At 45.7% G+C, this 19,474-nt stretch overlaps 1 protein-coding gene across 1 annotated transcript in view; it reads right to left on the reverse strand.

Annotated features, from left to right (window-relative positions):
* Positions 1-19,474, reverse strand: part of PPP2R2C (protein phosphatase 2 regulatory subunit Bgamma) — a 167,142-nt gene that overhangs the window by 22,153 nt on the left and 125,515 nt on the right. The window contains exon 6 of the mRNA XM_056855689.1: positions 17,066-17,243. Coding sequence (XP_056711667.1) covers positions 17,066-17,243 — 178 coding nt within the window. The remainder of the gene's footprint in view (positions 1-17,065; positions 17,244-19,474) is intronic.

Raw genomic sequence — 19,474 nt, forward strand, 5'->3', positions numbered from 1 at the left:
CTAGAGGAGGAACGGTGCCTCTGAATGACAGGACTGCGTGAACGAAGTGAACGGCTATGTCCGGTGATTAACTGCTTGGATGATGAACGACGAGTGTGAACATCTGGACCATGTGAGCAAAGTGAATGGCTATGTCCAGAGATTGACTGTTTGGATGAAGACCGGCAAGATTGGGAGCGGCGAGAAGTAGATCGGCGCCGACGATGAACGGATCGGCTCCGACGAGACGAACGGCTCCGACGCGAGGATTGGCTCTGACGACGGGATCGGCTCCGATGAGAATCCCGCCACACCAGGCTCAGCAGATTGACCCCGCGGACGAAGAGACTCTTTGTAGAGGTGAGAAAGCAGGCGAGTAACCGAACACTCAGGGCCTTGTTGGAGAGTTTGGAGCAACTTTTGCAAGTTGCAGGAATGTGGCCTTCTCCCAAACAAAGGAGACATTCAAGGTGAGGATCAGTCTTCGCCATCTTGGTACCACAAGAGGTACATTTTTTGAAAGGTGGAGCTTTCTTGGACTTCATGGCTAGAGACGAAGCTAACACATTCTCTCTCCGTGACGGCAGAAAGAGAACTGGAGGGAAGAGTGCTCCCTCCCCCTTGGGTCATGTGACCGATGGGTGGGGAGATTGCATGCCCCAAGGGGAGGGGGAACACTCTCTCTAGATTTTGGTAGAAGCTGACAAATCTTATCCGTGGCTGGCTGTATTACCCATGGTTAGGTAAGGAAATGATTCCAACAAGCAAGTGTTGGGGGAAAACAAAGTACGCAGTTTTATTAAACAAAAAATGCACCCTTTTACCCAGGCTAAGTAATCTTTTAACAAAAAATACCCTTTATCCAGGCTGAATCCGAAATAAGGATGGGAAGTTGTCTCCTGGGAGGCAAGCAAGCCGCTTCTTCTCTGGCAGCCATCCAGACGCCCTCCTCCTGGCTGGCTGGCTTATCTGAAGCCCTCCCCTTCTTTTAACAGAGAGTGAAAACAAACCTTTTCCCCCATCACCAGGTGCTCATCATTTACAGTGCTGTGTGAAAGTTAACTCCCTAATGACCTGAGATTGCTCTCACATGGGGAAGGGCTGCATTGACCACCATCTACCTCCTCGTAGTACAATGGTCTTCCGCAGTTTCCACTACACTGGCCTGCACCTGCTCAGTCCCCAATGTGGGACTGCATAGAAGTCACACAGATGAACTTGTATTTCTTAAAGTGATCTTTCAGCTAAAGCCATCCTAACCTAGAATTGCCAACTCTGGATTGGAAAAATTCCTAGAGATTTGGGGGTGGAGCCTTGGGGGGAGCAGGGCCTGGGAAGTGGAGAGACCTCGACAGGGTATAATGCCTCAGAGTCCACCTTCCAAAGTAGACATTTTTCTCAGTGGAACTGATCTCTGTTGTCTCGAGATCAGTTGTGATTCCAGGAGATCTCCAGGCTCCAGCTTGAGATTGGTAACTTTAAGACTGAAACCAAAATATTACCAATCACCCAATTAAAATGTCTTATTTGGGATTAACAATAGTGCAAAGTGAAAAAAAGAAATAAACACACAGATGAAGTAACTCTCCACAAGTATAACGTCTCTTATAAGACAAAAATGGATGAATCTTTCTCAACTATAGAAAATGAGCAAAACTATGCTAAATAAGGAAATTAAAGATTCTACCCTTCTTCTTCCAAGCTGGGGCATAAAAGTCCTTCTAAGAAGTTCTAATTCATCATTAGTGAGATAAAGTTACTCTCAATACAATCAAACAGATTTACTCACAATCCTAGTCAAGTCTACTCAGTGGTTCTTACTCCCAGGAAAGTGTTCTTTCACCGTACATTATCGTTCCTGTAAATTTTAATTATAAAATAAAATTCATCTTAACAATGTATTTATTTATTTATTTATTTAGATTTTTACCCCGCTCTCTTTCCCTGCCGAGGCACAGATATCACATGTACTGTAACCCAAAAAAGACACACAGCCCACACACACATGATCAGGCTCCAGAAATGACATGCTGCTTAAAGCAGATGTTTCTGACCTGACTGAATTTCTTTGTGCCCAAGGTCCATCGACAATAATGGGGCAAGGAAAATAGGTACAACTTAAGCTCCAAAGATTTCAATGGGACTTCGCACCTGCAGTTGAATCAGGGCCCTATTGTGACCGGAGAAATAAACTACAGCTGCGGCTCCGCTGTCTCCCTCAGCATCTGCTTCATCCATAGCAATTGTTTTATTATTGACTTCATTTATACCCCCGCCTTTCTCCCCGATGGGGACCCAAAGCAGCTGATGCTCTTCTCCGCTCCCCCCCCCCCATTTTATCATCTCTACGACCCTGGGAGAGAGGACGGAGGAGGGAGGGGTGAGGCTGAGTGTTTGCGACCCAGCAACTTTCCACAGCAGATCAGGGATTCAAATGTGGGTCTCACAGATCCTAGTTCGACACTTTAACCACTACACCAGATTGGCTCTCCAATTATTTTGCCATTTAGACCAGAAATGGACTGGGATACTGGGACTGCTTTTGCCATGACTGAAGTGAATATACAAGCGCACACTCAGCCACAGCAGTTAGTCACAGAGTAGATTTAGGATAATGTGGAGGGCACAGGGTGTTGGCAGATGTGGGGTAACAGGTATTAAAATGAGGACAACACGAACAAGGGAATGTCTGGCTCACTGTCTCTGGGCCATTACAGCCACATGGTGGGAAACAGGCACCGGAGGTTTCTTCTTCCCAAGGTTTTGGATTGAGTCGAGCCTTCATCCAACATTTCAGTGGATGAGATGGCTTCACTTGGCTGTTGTATGAGGCCATGTATGTGTTTTCACTCTTGCCAAGGATGTGACAGTTTGAGGGGTGGCCTGGCAAGCCAGAAGAGTTAGAGAATGAATTTATATTGTGTGACAATCAAAACAGCCCCTGCCATGCTGTTTCCAGCCACATTGTGGCATCTGTCCCCTACTAGGATAAAGAAAATGTCAAGTTATACGAAGACGTGTAAAGTGTAAAAAAAAAAAAAAAAAATAGAAGAGAACAACAAAAAAGGAAGAACAAGAGACCTGTTCCACAAGATCCAAGAAATCAAAGGGAAATTTAAAGCATGGTTAGGCATGCTGAATGATCAGCATGGAAATACATTAAGTGAACAGAACAAAATAAAGAAAAGATGGGAACAATACACTGAAGAATTATACAGGAGAGAGGAAAGGATGATAGATTCTTTCCAAGAAGGATCTTTTGAAGAACAACCTACAGTTTTAGAAAGTGAAGTGAAAGCTGCACTGAGAGCAATTGGGAGACACAAAGAACCAGGAGCAGATGGGATATCAATAGAGCTATTCCAAGCCACAGAAACAGAGTCCATCAAAATCTTGACAATATGCCAAAAGATATGGAAAACAAAATAATGGCCCACAGACTGGAAACGATCCATTAACATTCCAATTCCCAAGAAAGGAGACATCAAAGATTGCAGCAACTATAGGACCATCACATTAATTTCTCACACAAGTAAAGTGATGCTCAAAATCTTACAGCAAAGGCTGTTACCATATATGGAACGAGAAATGCCTGATGTTCAAGCTGGTTTCAGAAAAGGAAGAGGCACTAGAGATCATATTGCAAATATACGCTGGTTACTGGAGCATACGAGAGAATTTCAGAAGAAAATCAGCTTGTGTTTCACAGATTACAGCAAAGCTTTTGACTGTGTGAATCACGAAAAGCTATGGCTGGTTTTAAAGGAAATGGGTGTGCCGTTACATCTGATTGTTTTGATGCGCAACCTGTACTCTGGACAAGAGGTCATGGTTGGGACAGAATATAGAGAAACAGAATGGATACCGTGGACTGAACTCCCCCCCCCCGGGCCTTCTTCTCTCCCCCTCCCCCCGGCGCCTCCCGCCAGCACCAGCCAGAGTTACAGGCCCTTATAGCCCACCTTCAATCTGCCTGCTGCCCGGAGCCCCACCTGCTCCTGCCTGCACCCACGCTGCACGCTTCCAGCTGCCATCCAAGGTGGAACGGGGGCTTCCTGTGCCCCGCCACACACTTCCAGCCGCTGCCACCTCAATGGTGGCTGGAAGTGTACAGAGTGGGCACAGGAAGCCAATGGTGGCTGGAAGTGTACAGAGTGGGCACAGGAAGCCACTGCTGCCGTTCTGCCTCAGACAGCAGCTGGAAGCATGCAGTGTGGGTGCAGGAAGGAGCCGCCACCACTCCGCCTCGGAGGGTGAGACTTTGGGTTGATATTGAAGGTGGGCTGTAAGGGCCTGTAACTCTGGCTGGTGCTGGTGGGAGGCAGAGGAGGGAGCAGGAGGAGAGGAGGAGAGAGAGGCGCCGGTGGTAGAGGGTGGGGAAAAGAAGCTGCGGCTGTCAGGGCCCGGAAGTCTCCCTGCAGGCACCAAGAATGCAGGGGCGAACTCCTTCCTCTGTTGCACGCCTTCCATTTAAGTTGCAACAACACAAGTATAGGAAAACCCAGGAATGTAGCGAAAGGGGGAGGGTTGAACGCACGTGTGGGTGAAGCACATGCATTTCGACCTCACCGATTCACTACATTCCCGGAAGAATAGAGCGACAAAGTGGCCATGCTGGGAGATCAGGCCCTGTAAGTTTCCCATTTCACTCCACTGGGGTTGTCCGGCCATTTCCATGTAATCATGCAGAAGCAACAAGTCCTGCTCTGTTGTTGGGTGTCTCCCCCACCCCCCAACAAGCAGGAAATGAACCTACTAGTTTGCTTGTGATATATTTTGTATAGCCCTCTTGCTCTAGTAACTTCATGTGGTGTGCTGCTTCAAACTCAGTATTCTTATACTGCCATTTCAAAAATAAAGGAAATGCCTGACATGTTGCTTAATGGAACTCCCTTGGAGCAGCACTTGTCCCTAGGCCTTTGATCAAGGGAAGGATGTATTTGATTCTGAGTCTTTTTAATTATTATTGGTATAGCATTATGCATCCAATTAGCATGGACTCCCATAGTCTCTCGGATAGATTATATATTGATAGAAGAAACTAAGTGATAAAAGAATATTTTGGCTTTAGGGCCCCATTAAAAATAATGAGATTTCACCTTCTCTGAATTAGAGAAGGCTTCCTTTCATTTAATGCACGCCCCCAAAATGCATGATTTCCTTACTATGAATGATTTTGAACTAGAAAGGGCAATGGTGTTGGGAGTGCTTTGTCAACACATAAGTACCAAGTGATTAGGGTATGTTGTGGAAGATTTCACTGTTTGAGGTCTTAGAAAGACACCTTTGTAAAATAAACACACGCTGCTCCAAGAACATATGAACGAGAAAAACAGCTTCATTTGCTGTCGCTTTTGTACTTCCCACTTAAAAGTGCCACTGCAGGATTTTACTCCCAGTCACCAGCTAACAAAGACTTCAAATGCCCCTACAGTTCTTTCTACCAGCCATCTGCTAGAGCTTGGCATCTTTAGAGACTACAGCTTTGCCCATTAATTAGCATACAAATCCAATACAATGACTGCCACCAGTTTGACACAATCTGCTTGAAACCTGATTTCCCCCTTTGCCCCACACTAATGAAACAAAAATGGATAGTCCTTTCCTGAGATTTCACTGGCTGGCTAGCTCAATGTCCCATTCCTTCCTGTATCAGTTGAGTGGGAGACTTAGACAATAGGGCAAGAAGCAAGATTCAAAGCTGCTGCAACAGCAAGTGGATGTAACTTCTCTAGATGGCTTCCCAGAGCCCTCCTCAGAAAGTGCTGACTAGCATCTTCAAGTACCGGGAACTGCAAAGTGATCCATTCTAAGACAGAAAGATCCCAGCCCAGAGCCTTCACCTTCTACTCAGAAGATGGCCCTTCTGAATTTGGCTAACAAATCACTGGACGTAACAGTCAATGGAGTGTTGAAATTACTTGGATATTTTCTAAAGAGCTAGGATTCTGACATTTGGGGTCTATGTAGTTTCAAGGAAGTCCAATTGCAAGATATATCTGAAATGAAAACCAGACAAAACTAGGGACTCAAAGGATACAAGGAAGCTGAAATTTGGTAAACCTGTAGTTTCAGACACATTGATTACTAAGAAAATACAGGTATGTATTCCACTGACCTTCAAAATGGGGGGGGGATAAAGTGGAACCCACAATTCATTTTATACAACATAGAAAAGTGAAATTTGGCAGCCTCAGACATTCTGATTATCAGAAAAATCTGGAACCGTGACAGACAGACAGACAGACAGACAGACAGACAGACAGACAGACAGAAAGAAAGAAAGAAAGAAAGAAAGAAAGAAAGAAAGAAAGAAAGAAAGAAAAAGAAAGAAAATCTGAGAACTAGGATGATATACTGGCTTCAAATCCCCACTCTGCCACTAAGTTCACTGGGGTCATTTATGAATGGGTACTTTCACTCACGTCCACCCCCCAGTCTGTCTCGGTTGTTTCTTGGAATTATGCATGAGTTTTCCGTCCATTAGAGATGACCTTGTGGCCAGCCCTTGCAATATCCAGGTCTTCCCATTCCTCTGTTAACCCGACTCTTCCATCTCCCTTAAGCAAAGCCTGGGTGAAATCCTTGTGCATAAGGCAAAGTGTGGGACACGCAAGCTTACTTTTGCTCACAGCCAATTACAAAGCAGCATGTTCAGAGGCAGGGATTAAAATACTTCCTGCTTTCTCAGGGGCAACATTTACCTAACTAGGACCAGGTAATGAAGCAGAGTTAGGAGTCTGTTAGGGTTTTTTAATTTTATTCCAACAGGCTTCTTCCATGGGATGTTTTTGTCCAGGGTGTTGACAGCATTCCCTGTTAATTCTTCACCCCATTGAGTTAACTTGTGCATGGTTGTGCTATAAGTATCTAATTTCTATTACACTTTCATTACTACACAAGCAGTTTGGAAATGTTCACATATCCTGCACTGAAAATGCCAGGAAGAGCCTGGCTTTTAATTATGTCTTTTGCTTTCCACAAGAGGATAAGCAAAGTCTGCAGATGGGCTGCTGGAAGCCCATTACGCTGATAGAGAACTCTCTCACCAAGTGACTCCATTTGACAATCTGCATTTCACAGGCGCCAACAGCCAACAGAAAAATGAAGACCTTCCAGGGTTTGGAATTAAGAGCTTATTCAGTTCAACAATCAAACAGCAAGGATTGCAATGAACAGGGTAAGTATTCTGATTTATGACTAAGAAAACAGAATCTCATGAACAACTGTCTATACATAGTTTTTTCTTTAGAGTATAAGTGGGTAGATGGTATCTGTAACTGACTGCCAAAAAAGCAAGACCACTTCTGAGTTATGCACTCGACATATAGATTATCTAAATTCACCAAGAAGGGAAACCCTCTCTCTCGTTCCACACTAAAAGGATATTGGGAGGGAAAGATCATGGCTGTAAGGGCTGGGCACCTGTTACATTCAATGAATTTCCTTGAAGGGAACAGCAACTGTTCAGTGTTACTCCTCTGAAGATGCCTGCCACAGCTGCTGGCGAAACGTCAGGAAAGAAAATACCAAGACCACGGTCACACAGCCCGGATAACCTACAAGAACCGATGAACTCTGACTGTGAAAGCCTTCGACGATATTTGGAACAGCAACTGTTGTCTCTCCAGGAACAGAACATATCCTTGGTTTGGGTGGGGAGACCAGCCACCCCCTCCCCCAGCCAACAAAATATCTAAAGTGGGCATTCTCTGATTTCAGGGTGTTGTTACTGAAAAATGGAGTTAACAAACTGTGTCCTTAGGGCATATCGGGCATTTCTGTGCAATTCCCCAGAGTAGGATGGGTTAGAGGAGGTGACCATTGTGTGTGCTCCCCCCCACACATTTTTCCCCAGAGTAACTTGTCCAAGATAAAACCCAAAGATCCTCAGCTCCAGTTGCTAGAATGCTTCAGATTATGTGAAGCATCAGTGAATTTGCTAATTAAAACCAACCCTTCTGAGACATTAGAAACTGCACTGTTCAAACAGAGTATCCATGGACTGTACAGATGGTAGTCTGGGGAAGATGAGTGCCAGAAAGAGAGAAGGCGTTACCATAGTAATGCCATGGCAGCCCTCAGAGCACAACTACCAGGAAAAGAAGGGAATCCAAGAGTTCTCTTCCGCACAGTCAGGTGAACAATCAAAACACATCATTGAGGAGGACATTAACATTTATTAGATAGTCCAGAGATGGCAGATGATGTGAAGCAAGACTTATCAGCAGGCGTCCAGCAGCTGCCATTTCTCATTCTCCATTTCGAAGTAGTAGAAAAGAGCAAGAGTCCAGTAGCATCTTTAAGACTAACAAAAATATTTTCCGGCAGGGTATGAGCTTTCGTGAGCCACAGCTCACTTCTTCAGATTCAGCTAGAATGTGAATCCATCTGTCTTTAAGTAGAGGAGAGTGAATTCAGACAAGCATTAGTATGTAAATGTTAAGAGTATGTAAATGTGAATAGCAGGCGTGATGGGATTAGTGTGGTATGTAGAAGAGTCTGATGTCCAGGGGAGAGGTAATGAGTCATGAATGCAAGGTCTTTATTCAGCCCAGGTAAATGCATTGTCTTTAGTTTGAATACTGCAGACAGACTAACACGGCTACCCACTGTGAATTATCTCCATTTCGAAGATCACTTATCTAAAAGCTTAGACTACAGGCAATATTGCTAAACTGTTTCAAAGCAAACATTAAGAACATCCGGGGGGTTTTCTTGTACAGAATATCATCTATAATTAAGGGGGTGGGCACACTTTCTCCACTGTACAATCAAATCCATGAAGCCTTTTACAACAAAGCTAGAAGATGCCCTCCACGTAATTTCCTTTCTATATTTCTCCCAACCAGATGCTGAGAAAAACTGTAAACATCAAAGAATTGTTTTGTCATCTGGCAAATGCTTCATTTACCAAGCTAAATATGCATCCCTACCAGACCCTCATGTAATAATCAGTATTCCTGACCTGCTTGCCACAATTTTGACATATCCTTGATACAAGCAAAGCTCATGAAGAGATGGAGCCCTCACAAAATCTACGCACATATAAAGCTCAAAGTCAACATCAGCAACATATTGGTGTTTTGCTTGTCTGAAAAAAAAAATACTTGCCTCAAGCAACCATTCAAGTTGAATTTGACAGTAGTGCTTCTACACGTTTCCTTAAACCAAACATATTTCATCCATGTATCACTTTACCTCATTTCCACTGAAGAGAAAAATTTACCCTGATTTTGTAATACTGCTATAGTAATATCTTCTTAGTTTAAACTCAAATGAACTGCCCAAGATCAGGGTTATTTAAGAGGGAATTTGAAAAAGTTGGTGATATTAAATTATGCATAACCTGCCTTTCACTCCAAAGGACACCCAAGGCAGTTAACAAAAACTATTTATATCATCAGTCATAAAAGCCATCAATTAATTTAAAAAGCCAGCCTGATCCAAACAGTCATACAATACAAGGGTTTCTTAGGCAGTATAAAAAGGTCACCAGCTAAAATCGTAGGGAGAGAGTTTTCTACGTGTGGTATGGGTGGGATCGAAGCACGGGAGAAGTCATGCCAACACAGGCACCCAGCATCTCCCTGAACCAACACCCCCCTCCCAAAAAACAATCCTCTTATAGAACCTCCATCTTGTCTGAACTAAGCTCTACTTCATAAGCTTCCATCCAGCCCATGACAGACTCCAAGATCAGAGCCAATCCCAAATCCTCTGGAGACTGTGGACAACTCACTCGAAATCCCCAGTGACCTCTCCCACTACTTCCAGGCTGATCTAAAAAAATCACTAGAGACAAAACAGAACATTCATGCCATGGGTCCCAAATCACCATCTCCAGGAATCAACCAGACAGACAGAAATTGAACCACCAGAAGCATAACATCATCAATTCCCATCCGAGGCAGATGGTCCACAAAGATATTAAAAGCTGCTGAGATACCCACAACATTCAGCATGGGTGCAACTCCCTCCCTCTGTCCCTCTCCTGGCACAAAGAAGCATTTCTATAGTTGTACTTGTGCATTCAAATGTACCCAAATTTGACATGGATGGTGTATCACTCTAATGGATTGTGGCCTCAATAATCCCAGAATAGATTCTCCTCTCTTGGGTTGTCAGCTCCTGAATACTTGGGCATGGAGCCTGGGGAGGGGCGGGAGCTCAGCAGAGGGATGTGATGCTGCAGAGTTCACCCTCCAAAGCAACACTTTTCTACAGGGGAACTGATCTTGGTCGCCTGGAGATCAGTTGTAATTCTGGGGGGGACTCCAGCCCCACCTGGAGGCTGGCCACTCTACCCTGAGGGACCCAATTATATTGTGGTGCTGTGATTTGAACTGACGGCTGGTCTGCAAAGGAATTCTACAAAACATTTCTGTAGGGCTAACAAACAAAAGTGTGCACAGCCAAGATAATAATCTTAGAATCATAGAATCATAGAGTTGGATGGGACCACCTGGGCCATCTAGTCCAACCCCCTGCACAATGCAGCAAATTCACAACTACCTCCCCCCATACATCCAGTGACCCCTACTCCATGCCCAGAAGATGGCCATGATGCCCTCCCTCTCATGCCTAAGGTCATAGAATCAGCACTGCTGACAGATGGCCATCTATGTCATCTTGGGCGAATCAGGACCTCCAGTTGCAATCCTGAACACACACTGTCCTTCAGTGTTACTCCTCTGAAGATGCCTGCCACAGCTGCTGGCGAAACGTCAGGAAAGAAAATACCAAGACCATGGTCACACAGCCCGGATAACCTACAAAAACCACTGAACACACACGTTTGCCTGCCTGCGTAACAGAGAGCCTCCCTCTTTGGCTCAGATATGTAAAAACAGAGTTTCACTTACCTGTAACTGTTGTTCATCTGGTGGTCTTCTATGCAGGCACACAGTGGGGACTGCGCAGGCGAAGGCAAGCCATGGATAAGATTTGTCAGCTTCTAGCAAAACCTAAAAGAGAGTGCTCCCCCTCCCCTTGGGGCATGTAGCCTTCCTGCCCAACGGTCACATGATCCAGGGGGAGGGAGCACTCTCTGTCAAGAAGTTGAGACCTCTCAATTTCTTGGATTGTATTATTTCTTTTGGTTCAGGCCTGGGAGGCCTATGAATTCTGTGTTATTGAGATTTTAGACCAGAAAAATAAGTTTCCTTTTGAAAACTGCTTCTGTGGAGGGAGTAAGCCCCAGCTGGTGCTAGTTAACCTCTCCCCTTTTTGGAATGCAAGGCCGTGCATTGCCATGGTAATTCAATGGTCAGCCATCATGACAATGTCCAGGTGCAGGTAGTTCTGCAGGCTTCCTCACCTGAACACATCTCTGAGTGAGTCAGCAATTCTGACCAAGCGATTAATTAACAGCGAAGTGCTTGCGTTTTCTCAATTGGCCTCTATGAGCTCATGCCACTGAGAAAACGAATATAAGGACAAACCAACCCTTGAGAAAACTATGCATGCTTTGGGGTACAGCAGGAGAGCTGGGCTGGCTGCATCACAACCCATTTGATTTTGGCCCTTGAAGGGGAAACTCTGGTCAAGCTGACCTGCTTGGAGAAACCTTTGGACAACCTTTTGAAACTCTTGAATGCTGGAAGCATCTTTGGAACTTGGTAACTACAAACCTGATGCAAGAAACCTTTGCCAATCCTTTTGAACCAAAAAGGCTTTTGAATGTATAAGCTAGCTATGTTAAATAAGTTTATTGTTTTCTTGCTTAACACTTCATGACTTTTTCTTTCCTGTAAACCAGCTTGAATCTTATAAATAAATTGTTAGCCTTTAAATGGCTTGTGTCTGTGATTTTGGGATTCCAAGCCTAAATTCTAAGTGCCTTTGTGTGAGTGTAAAAACCACCTACCTAAGACATTTTGGGAGTGTAATCTTTCCCTGGCAGGCCTCTACCTTGCAGGGTAAGCGTTGCACTTAATTTTGGAGTGAGTTGGGAGAGGATTGCCCTTATCTTCCCCCTGGAGCTCAACCTTTTGAAAGGGCTGGTGGCAGCTACTCCTTGGACTTGGGGCGAAAGCCTGGAGTTCAAGGTTTTGTCTTTTGGAAAACTTCTGACCAAACCAAAGCAGCCTCCAACTGGTGGAGACAGGTTGGGGAGCTCTTTGACACTCTCCCCTCCAGTTCTCCAACCTGCCGCCACGGAACCACCCACGTGTATTGCGGAGAGGTCCCACAGCGGGGAAGGAGGGAGGGATGTGTGCCTGCATAGAAGACCACCAGATGAACAACAGTTACAGGTAAGTGAAACTGTGTTTTCATCTGCATGGCTTCTATGCAGTCCCACATTGGGAGAGTAGCAAGCTCGGTTGACCGGTTGGTGGGTGTGGGACAGTCACCGAAACAATTACTACAAGACCCATTGCCACCTCTCTAGATGAATCCATGTCGACCGCATAGTGCTTCATGAAAGTAGAGGGGGTCGACCACGTCACCGCTTGACAGATGTCTCGGAGGTCAATTTTAAACGAAAAGGCGACGGAGGCAGCGTAAACTCTTGTGTAGTGTGCCTTGACCATGTCTGGGCAATCTAAGTGAGCTCTCTCCTACGACAGTCTAATGGCTGAGGTAATCCACCTGGACAGGGTCTGCTGGGAGGCCATGACCTTGCTGGATGGGTCCGCAACGTGACGCGCCGCAATAAACTGCTGTCTGTCGAAGGTCATGTTTATGCTCCAAGCAGCTAGTGTGATGGGCATTGATCCTCTGGTAGGATACTAATTTGAGATGAAATTCCATCCCAGAGGGCATGTTAGTATCTGGCCATGATTGCCATGAAATAGAAAAGTGGAGGCCAATGGCACTGAAAGTATAAACATTTCTGGGTAAAGTCTCCAGGGGCAAGGAATGTGAACACGATTTATATTTGCCCGGCAGGGCTTCAACCACCATAAAATTTGGGACAGGCTACTGGTACGGAAAATCACCGTCCTCACGGTGGATCTTGTAAAGGTTCTCAATTCCTTTGTTGAAGAGGGAACCAAAAATGGCTTGGTCTGGTTAGAATCCACCGCCTCCAAATGCTTGTATCATTGGAAGGACCACAGGACCTGCTTCAGAGGAAAGTAATATACCCATGATGGTCGTCATCCGAGACGTCAGGGGGGGAATATATATTAGAACCTTAGCCAGACGGAACAATTCTACATATAATCTCACATCCCCCGGAGGGGATGTGATTTAGTATCTCCTGCAATGTCCACAGGTGAGGGTTGCGAGGTGCGGAGTTCCGAGTCAGAAACCTGAGTAGCCGTTGCATCGAACTCGGAATGGACCATATTCTTTAATGTAGAAGGAGACCATGGTTGGAAGAGTCTCCAGGGGGAGTCTTTGCCTCAGCAACGTAGGCTCCGAGAGCATAGGCGCAGAGACACAGGCTCCGAGAGGCCATGAGCGTCGAGAGGCCATGGGCACCGAGAGGCCGTAGGCTCCGAGAGGCCGTGAGTGCCGAGAGGGTCGGCGAGAGACCGTGGATGGCGAAAGGCTGTGGGCGCTGAGAGGCCGTAGGCTCCAAGAGGCCGTGGCGCCGAGAGGGTCGCCGAGAGGCCATGGGCACGGAGAGGCTGTGGGCGCCAAGTGGGTCACCAAGAGGCCGTGGGCGCCGAGAGGCCGTGGGCGTCAAGAAGTCGTAGGCGCCGAGAGGCCGTAGGCACCACTTGTCTGGAGTTGGAATAGCACACCCTTATACGGCTGCAAAAGGAATTGAGTGCGGAGCCGTTGCTCAACCTGGGACCCACTCTGAACAGGAGCAGAGGGGCTAACCAGGGCATCCTGGGACCAGGGCATCCTGGGACCCGCTCTGAACAGACAGAGGGGTTAACCAGGGAATCATGAGATGTATCCTCAAGCTCCGTAGACATCGTCGCTCGGCGCCAAAAGACATCGACGATGATGGGAGATGCCGAGGTGAGTTAGATGCCAATCGGTACCGAGGTGGTGCCGGCGCAGGTCGGCGCCGAGGCGACTCTGCATTCCGAGTGACGGGGGAAAGAAAACTTGCCCGGTTTAATGAGGGTTTTCACCGATTAGAGGTCTGAAGGGAGGATTTGTCTCGGCCAGATGTACCTCAGATGTCTTGTCAAGTTTCCGAATGGGGAATTTTCCTCAAGGTGGAGGTAACCTTGCCGAGGACTCCATGTAAAAGTGATCAGTCCGAGTCTTCAATAGGAAGGCAGTTTTTCTGTGACAGACTTAATTATTTCTTGAAGAGAGGAGCCTTCTGTCAGGCCTCCTCTCCTCTCTGTGTTTTGTCGTCTTGCAGATGTTTTGCTCAAGGATTGTTTATCTAACCGTTGCATTCCTCTGCAGCCTTTGATGCCTGTGGGAGCCTGGCACCATTAGCCTGGAGGTTGCCATGTCAACCTGTACTATCTGATATGACTTGTATGACCACTAATCCTCTATATATTCTGCTGTATATCCTTGCCCCCCCCCATTCCTGCCTTTTTACTTCTACAAGCTCTGAATACCTGTATGTTTTCAAATAAAGTCAACCCTTTCTGGACTACCTGTCTGGACTACCTATTGCTTTAAGGAGTACTATGGGGACAAGTGCTTACACCTTCATAGACTCCATATTGAAGAGAAGCTAAAGACATGTTCTCTCTCCATGGCGGCAGGTTGGAAAACTGGAGGGAAGAGTGCTCCCTCCCCCTTGGTCATGTGACCGTTGGGTGGGAAGGCTACATGCCCCGAGGGGAGGGGGAGCACTCTCACTTTCAGTTTTGCTAGAAGCTGACAAATCTTATCCGTGGCTGGCCTGCGCCTGCGCAGTCCCCAATGTGGGACTGCATAGAAGCCACGCAGATGAAACATCTCTGGATTGCACATCTAGCACCAGTTAACTTAGGCAGGCAGTAAAATCTGATTCCTGCCTCCACTGTAGAGCAGGCCTGCAAACACAAGACCTGAATTTTCCCCCAATTCTGGCTTTATTGCTGCATAGGAAGCCCTAATTAAATTCCTCTTCCAATAACTCAGACTAGAAACCAGTTTGGACTGGTGTGCCAAATCTAGTGATGAAACTGGCTGTATTCAAACATCCCAAATATGCAGGGGAATAAATTGGGAAGATCCTGAGTACCGAGCTGAGTTTGGGTTTCTTTCTTTCTCCTGGGTGTGGTCAACAGCATTCATCCTTGGGCATGAACAGAAGAGCAAGAGCCAAAGAGTTATTAGGGTTGCCAACTGCCCATCTCTAGTGGGCAACCCCCCCCTCCGCTGTACTCACCTTTTTTTCACCAATCAATTCAAATGCAGGAAAAGAAACGGGGGGGGGGGGCATGACCAATGTTCTGGTGTCGTTTCCAAGTGAAACCCCAGAAGTGACAGTGTGTGCCCTTCTGTGACACTTAGAATTCATTTACATATGCAAGTTGTGTTGCAGACATCAACTGACAAGTGACAGTTGCAAGCACCAGAAATACCAGAACGATGAGGCTGAAGGCAGACAGACCTTCTGCCAGTTTCTTCTGCTCAGCTTCCTCCTGTCCTCGTTCTTCTTCAGGTACATGCACCTAGCGCCAATTCCACTGTGAACTTACACCCCCTCACCTATGGTATTTGACTTTTAAATAAAAAGCTTTCCCCCTAGTGCTCAGTCTATTTACCCATTTCCCATGTTTAACTGGCACTTTAAAAAATGCTTCATTTAAAAAGTGAAGATATGGGCAGGGGTGGGTGGTTTTCGTGCATGTCCCCGTGGGCCAGCCGGCCGGCCAGTCTTCTGCCCAGCTGGAGCTCAGATGGAAACAGGAAAGGCTGGTTGCTCTTGGGATCGATTCTGCTTGGAGGTTTGAATGTCTGTTCCAAAAGGAGGGAACGCTGTTTCATCACTGATTCATCACTCCACACAGAGCTCTCCATCAGCACTAATTCCTCCACCAGAAGTTCTTCCCATATACTTCAATCTCTTAACTTCCCCAGGCCAAAGACGTGCTTTCACCTCAGCAAAATTAAATGCATATCCCCCCACAGGTTTTAAATGGCCACTTTCTAAAAATCTCTTTCAGCAACCGCCTGTGTGACTGCAGAGTTGGTGAAACTGAAACCCGAGGGCATCTACTCCTTTTTTTGCAAAAACTGGAATAAGGAGAGATCTAGGTGGGTCACACCCATTCTAACGAAGTATAATCTTCCTTTAGAATTCTGGATCATCCCTTTTCACTTATTAGACTTAGAGGTGGACACTGAGAAAATTTATCAGGTGGCAAAATACTTAACTGAAGTAATGGCTTTAAAACTGTCCTGCTAAATGATACAGGTATTTGGTTCCAAGAGATATTGCTGAACTTGTATAATTCTATAGTATGTTTTTATGTATTTTATATGTTTATATGTATTTGCTTTGTTAATGAGCAATAAACTAAACTGAAACTAATTAGCACGCACACACACACCGGTCTTCCTTTGTTTATCCTCACCTCTACCTTTCCTCTGTCTCCTTTGTTTCAGATGTTTAGCCTGTAAACTCCTCAGGGTTTACATCTTATTGTACTGGGTAAAGTGCCACTCAATCAAGGAAGCCCTGGCTCTCAATTTGCAAGACCTGAGCAAGGCTGTTATTGACAGGATGTTTTGGAGGTCGTTGATTCATAGGGTCGTCATAAGGTGGAAGTGACTTGATGGCACATAACACACAAAGTAACACAATCACAAAAACAGCAATGCAAATGGACAGTTAAGAAAAGGATTTCAGCCTGAGGGGCCTTCCCAGACTGAGGGCCTTATGAATATATCTATCACCATCTTAAAAAAACTGGCAGGAAGCACTACCTCCAAAGCAAGCAGCAGCAAAGTTGTTTGGAGAAGAAGGGAATGTGTTTAGCAATATTTCAAACAGCACAAGAAAGGAGCTATTAATACATTTCTAGTGGGCAGTTTCCAGCTGACGGAGCCACAAATATTATTTTGTGATGGCAGCCTCCCACTCTAGCAAAGTACAACTGGGGTTCCTGTTTTCCAAAGCCTAGGGAGGGCAGGGTTTGGAGAAGGGAGGGGCAAAATTACTCTCAAAATATGTTTCAAACCACAGAGGCTGGTCAGTGGGAGTAATCATGGCAAAGGATACTGAAGCTCCGGTCTGTAATCGCTAAGTGCCAGAGGTTAATCCTGAGATCATCAGCTGACATGTATGTCTCACAGTCGCTGTTGACAGAAATGGAGTTGACGTGATAGGTATGGCCATTTGCAAAAATTCTCCTGGGGCTTACTTCTACCATCAAATCCATTGGCTTCAAGACAGGCACCTGTGAAAATGAATGTCAATTCATATACATGGACATGTTTGTTTTAAAAGGTTTCTAGCTTAGTTTTTTTCACATAATTTTGAATTAAGGGGTCTCGTATTTACATCTGACACTCTTTGATGTCTCATCAAAACAACTGTCTAATCAAGAGTACTAAATACAGCTGCATAAAACACTTTCTACCAACTCAGCCTTGCCTGTAAGATGGCTCCTCACCTAGATACACCTGACCTGGCCACCTGGGTCCATGCCACGGTAACAGGACTAGACTACTGTAATGCACTCTACTTTGGTCTCCCCTCAAAATCAATTCGGAAACTCCAACTGATGCAGAATGCCGCGGCTCGGTTATCATCAGGAGCTCAATGGAGCATGCACATCCCTCCCATTCTGCAGACACTCCGTTGGCTGCCCATCAGTTACTGGGCTCAGTTTAAGGTGCTGGCCATCACATACAAAGCCCCTTTGTGGCCTTGTTCCCTTCTCTGTGGGACCTCCTCTTCCCTATGCTCGGCCTTGACTGCTTGACTTTAGGAGGTTGAAGGGGGGCACGATTGCTCTCTTTAAGTATTTGAAGGGCTGTCACTTAGAGGAGGGCAGGGAGCTGTTCCTGTTGGCAGCAGAGGATCATAGGACTCGCGATAATGAGTTTAAATTGCAGGAGGAAAAGTACCGGCTGGATATTAGGGGGAATTTTTTTTACAGTAAGACAGTTGCTGGACAGTGGAATCGACTGCCTAGGGAGGGGGTGAGCCCCCCCCCCCCTCACCAGCAGTCTTTAAGCAGAGGCTGGACAAGCACTTGTCAGGGATGCTCTAGGCTGATCCTGCATTGAGCAGGGGGGTTGGACTAGATGGCCTGTTATGGCCCCTTCCAACACTAGGATTCTATGATTCTATGCTTCGCCTATGTTATCAGGGGCTTTCACGAATGCCGTGGGCAAAATCAAGAACTGCCTGTACAGGTGCTCTCTTTGTTGTGGCTCCCGCCTTGTGTAACAGCCTGCCCAAGGAGGTCAGAAAGGCTCCTACTCTCCTGGCTTTCCGCAAACTATGCAAAACTGAATTATTCAAGAGGGCTCTTCTGCGTAGGTAAAAGGGTTGCACTGGGCAAAATGGTTTTAAAAACTTGCTTGGATAAATGATTAGGGACTGTGGTCTATGCTGCTACGTATAGCTTGTTGTAATTGGGATCCTATTTATGTAATTTCTGTACCACTTAATGTGTCACGGGAATACTTATGCTATGCTTCAGTTCTTTCTGGTGGTTCAAGACTTCTAACATCCTCCTAATGCATCGGTTATTGAATGTTCCATTTTACTGATTGTACTGACTCACTCTGCGTAATCCACCTTGAGTCCCTGTGAGAACGCAGACTATAAATAATGTAAACAAACAAACAACAAACATAGGAGATCTGAACAATAAATTCCAGATATGATTGTACACATGTAGCGAGCCAGCTGTGTTTTCCCCCCAAGAGAGAAGGCTGGCTGCATATCCCCATCAATATACATGTTAACACTGGTGATATGCGGCTCCATCTACACAGCATGCATAACGCTGAGTTTCAGCCCGATGCGGTCACTACATGCACGAGATTTTGTACTTGGAACTGGATCCCCATGTACAAAATGAAGAGTATTTTATGATTTTAAAATGCCAGTGTATATGAACTGTCCTATCTTCTTTCAAAACGTACATGACAGAGGCCATAGACATTTCAAGATTCATAGTTCGTATGTCCTTTGAAAGAAAAAAAGCCTTGTCATTCACTGACCCCTCCCTCTCAAAATCTCCCCGGAGCAGCTCCCTTTAATCCAAGGGCCTTGTTCAGCCACAGCTACGGAGAGACTCCATCTTGAATCAAACCAATGGATCATGACCATGCATCTCCTGATGAGACAGACAGTTTCCTCATGGAAATCTTTCCTATGCCCCAATCAATGTCCCAGCTACCATGGACATTGTTGTACATTCGTGCAGCAGTTTTTATTATTATTATTTAAAATATAATTTCCATTGATGATGCTAATTAGAGAGGCTATGCCTACATGCATGCTATAAAAATCGTGACTGAGTTTAGGATAACTTCAGAACAAAAGCACGAATTGTATCAGAGTGGTGCAGCAGAGAGACAGGGATGAAGTCCCCACTCAGCCACAAAGCTGACTGGGTAAACTTGGCCCAGTAAATCTCTGTCAACTTAACACCCTTCCCAGCCTTGGTGT

The sequence above is a fragment of the Euleptes europaea genome, chromosome 9, assembly GCF_029931775.1.
Source record: "Euleptes europaea isolate rEulEur1 chromosome 9, rEulEur1.hap1, whole genome shotgun sequence".
NCBI classification, from domain to species: domain Eukaryota; kingdom Metazoa; phylum Chordata; class Lepidosauria; order Squamata; family Sphaerodactylidae; genus Euleptes; species Euleptes europaea.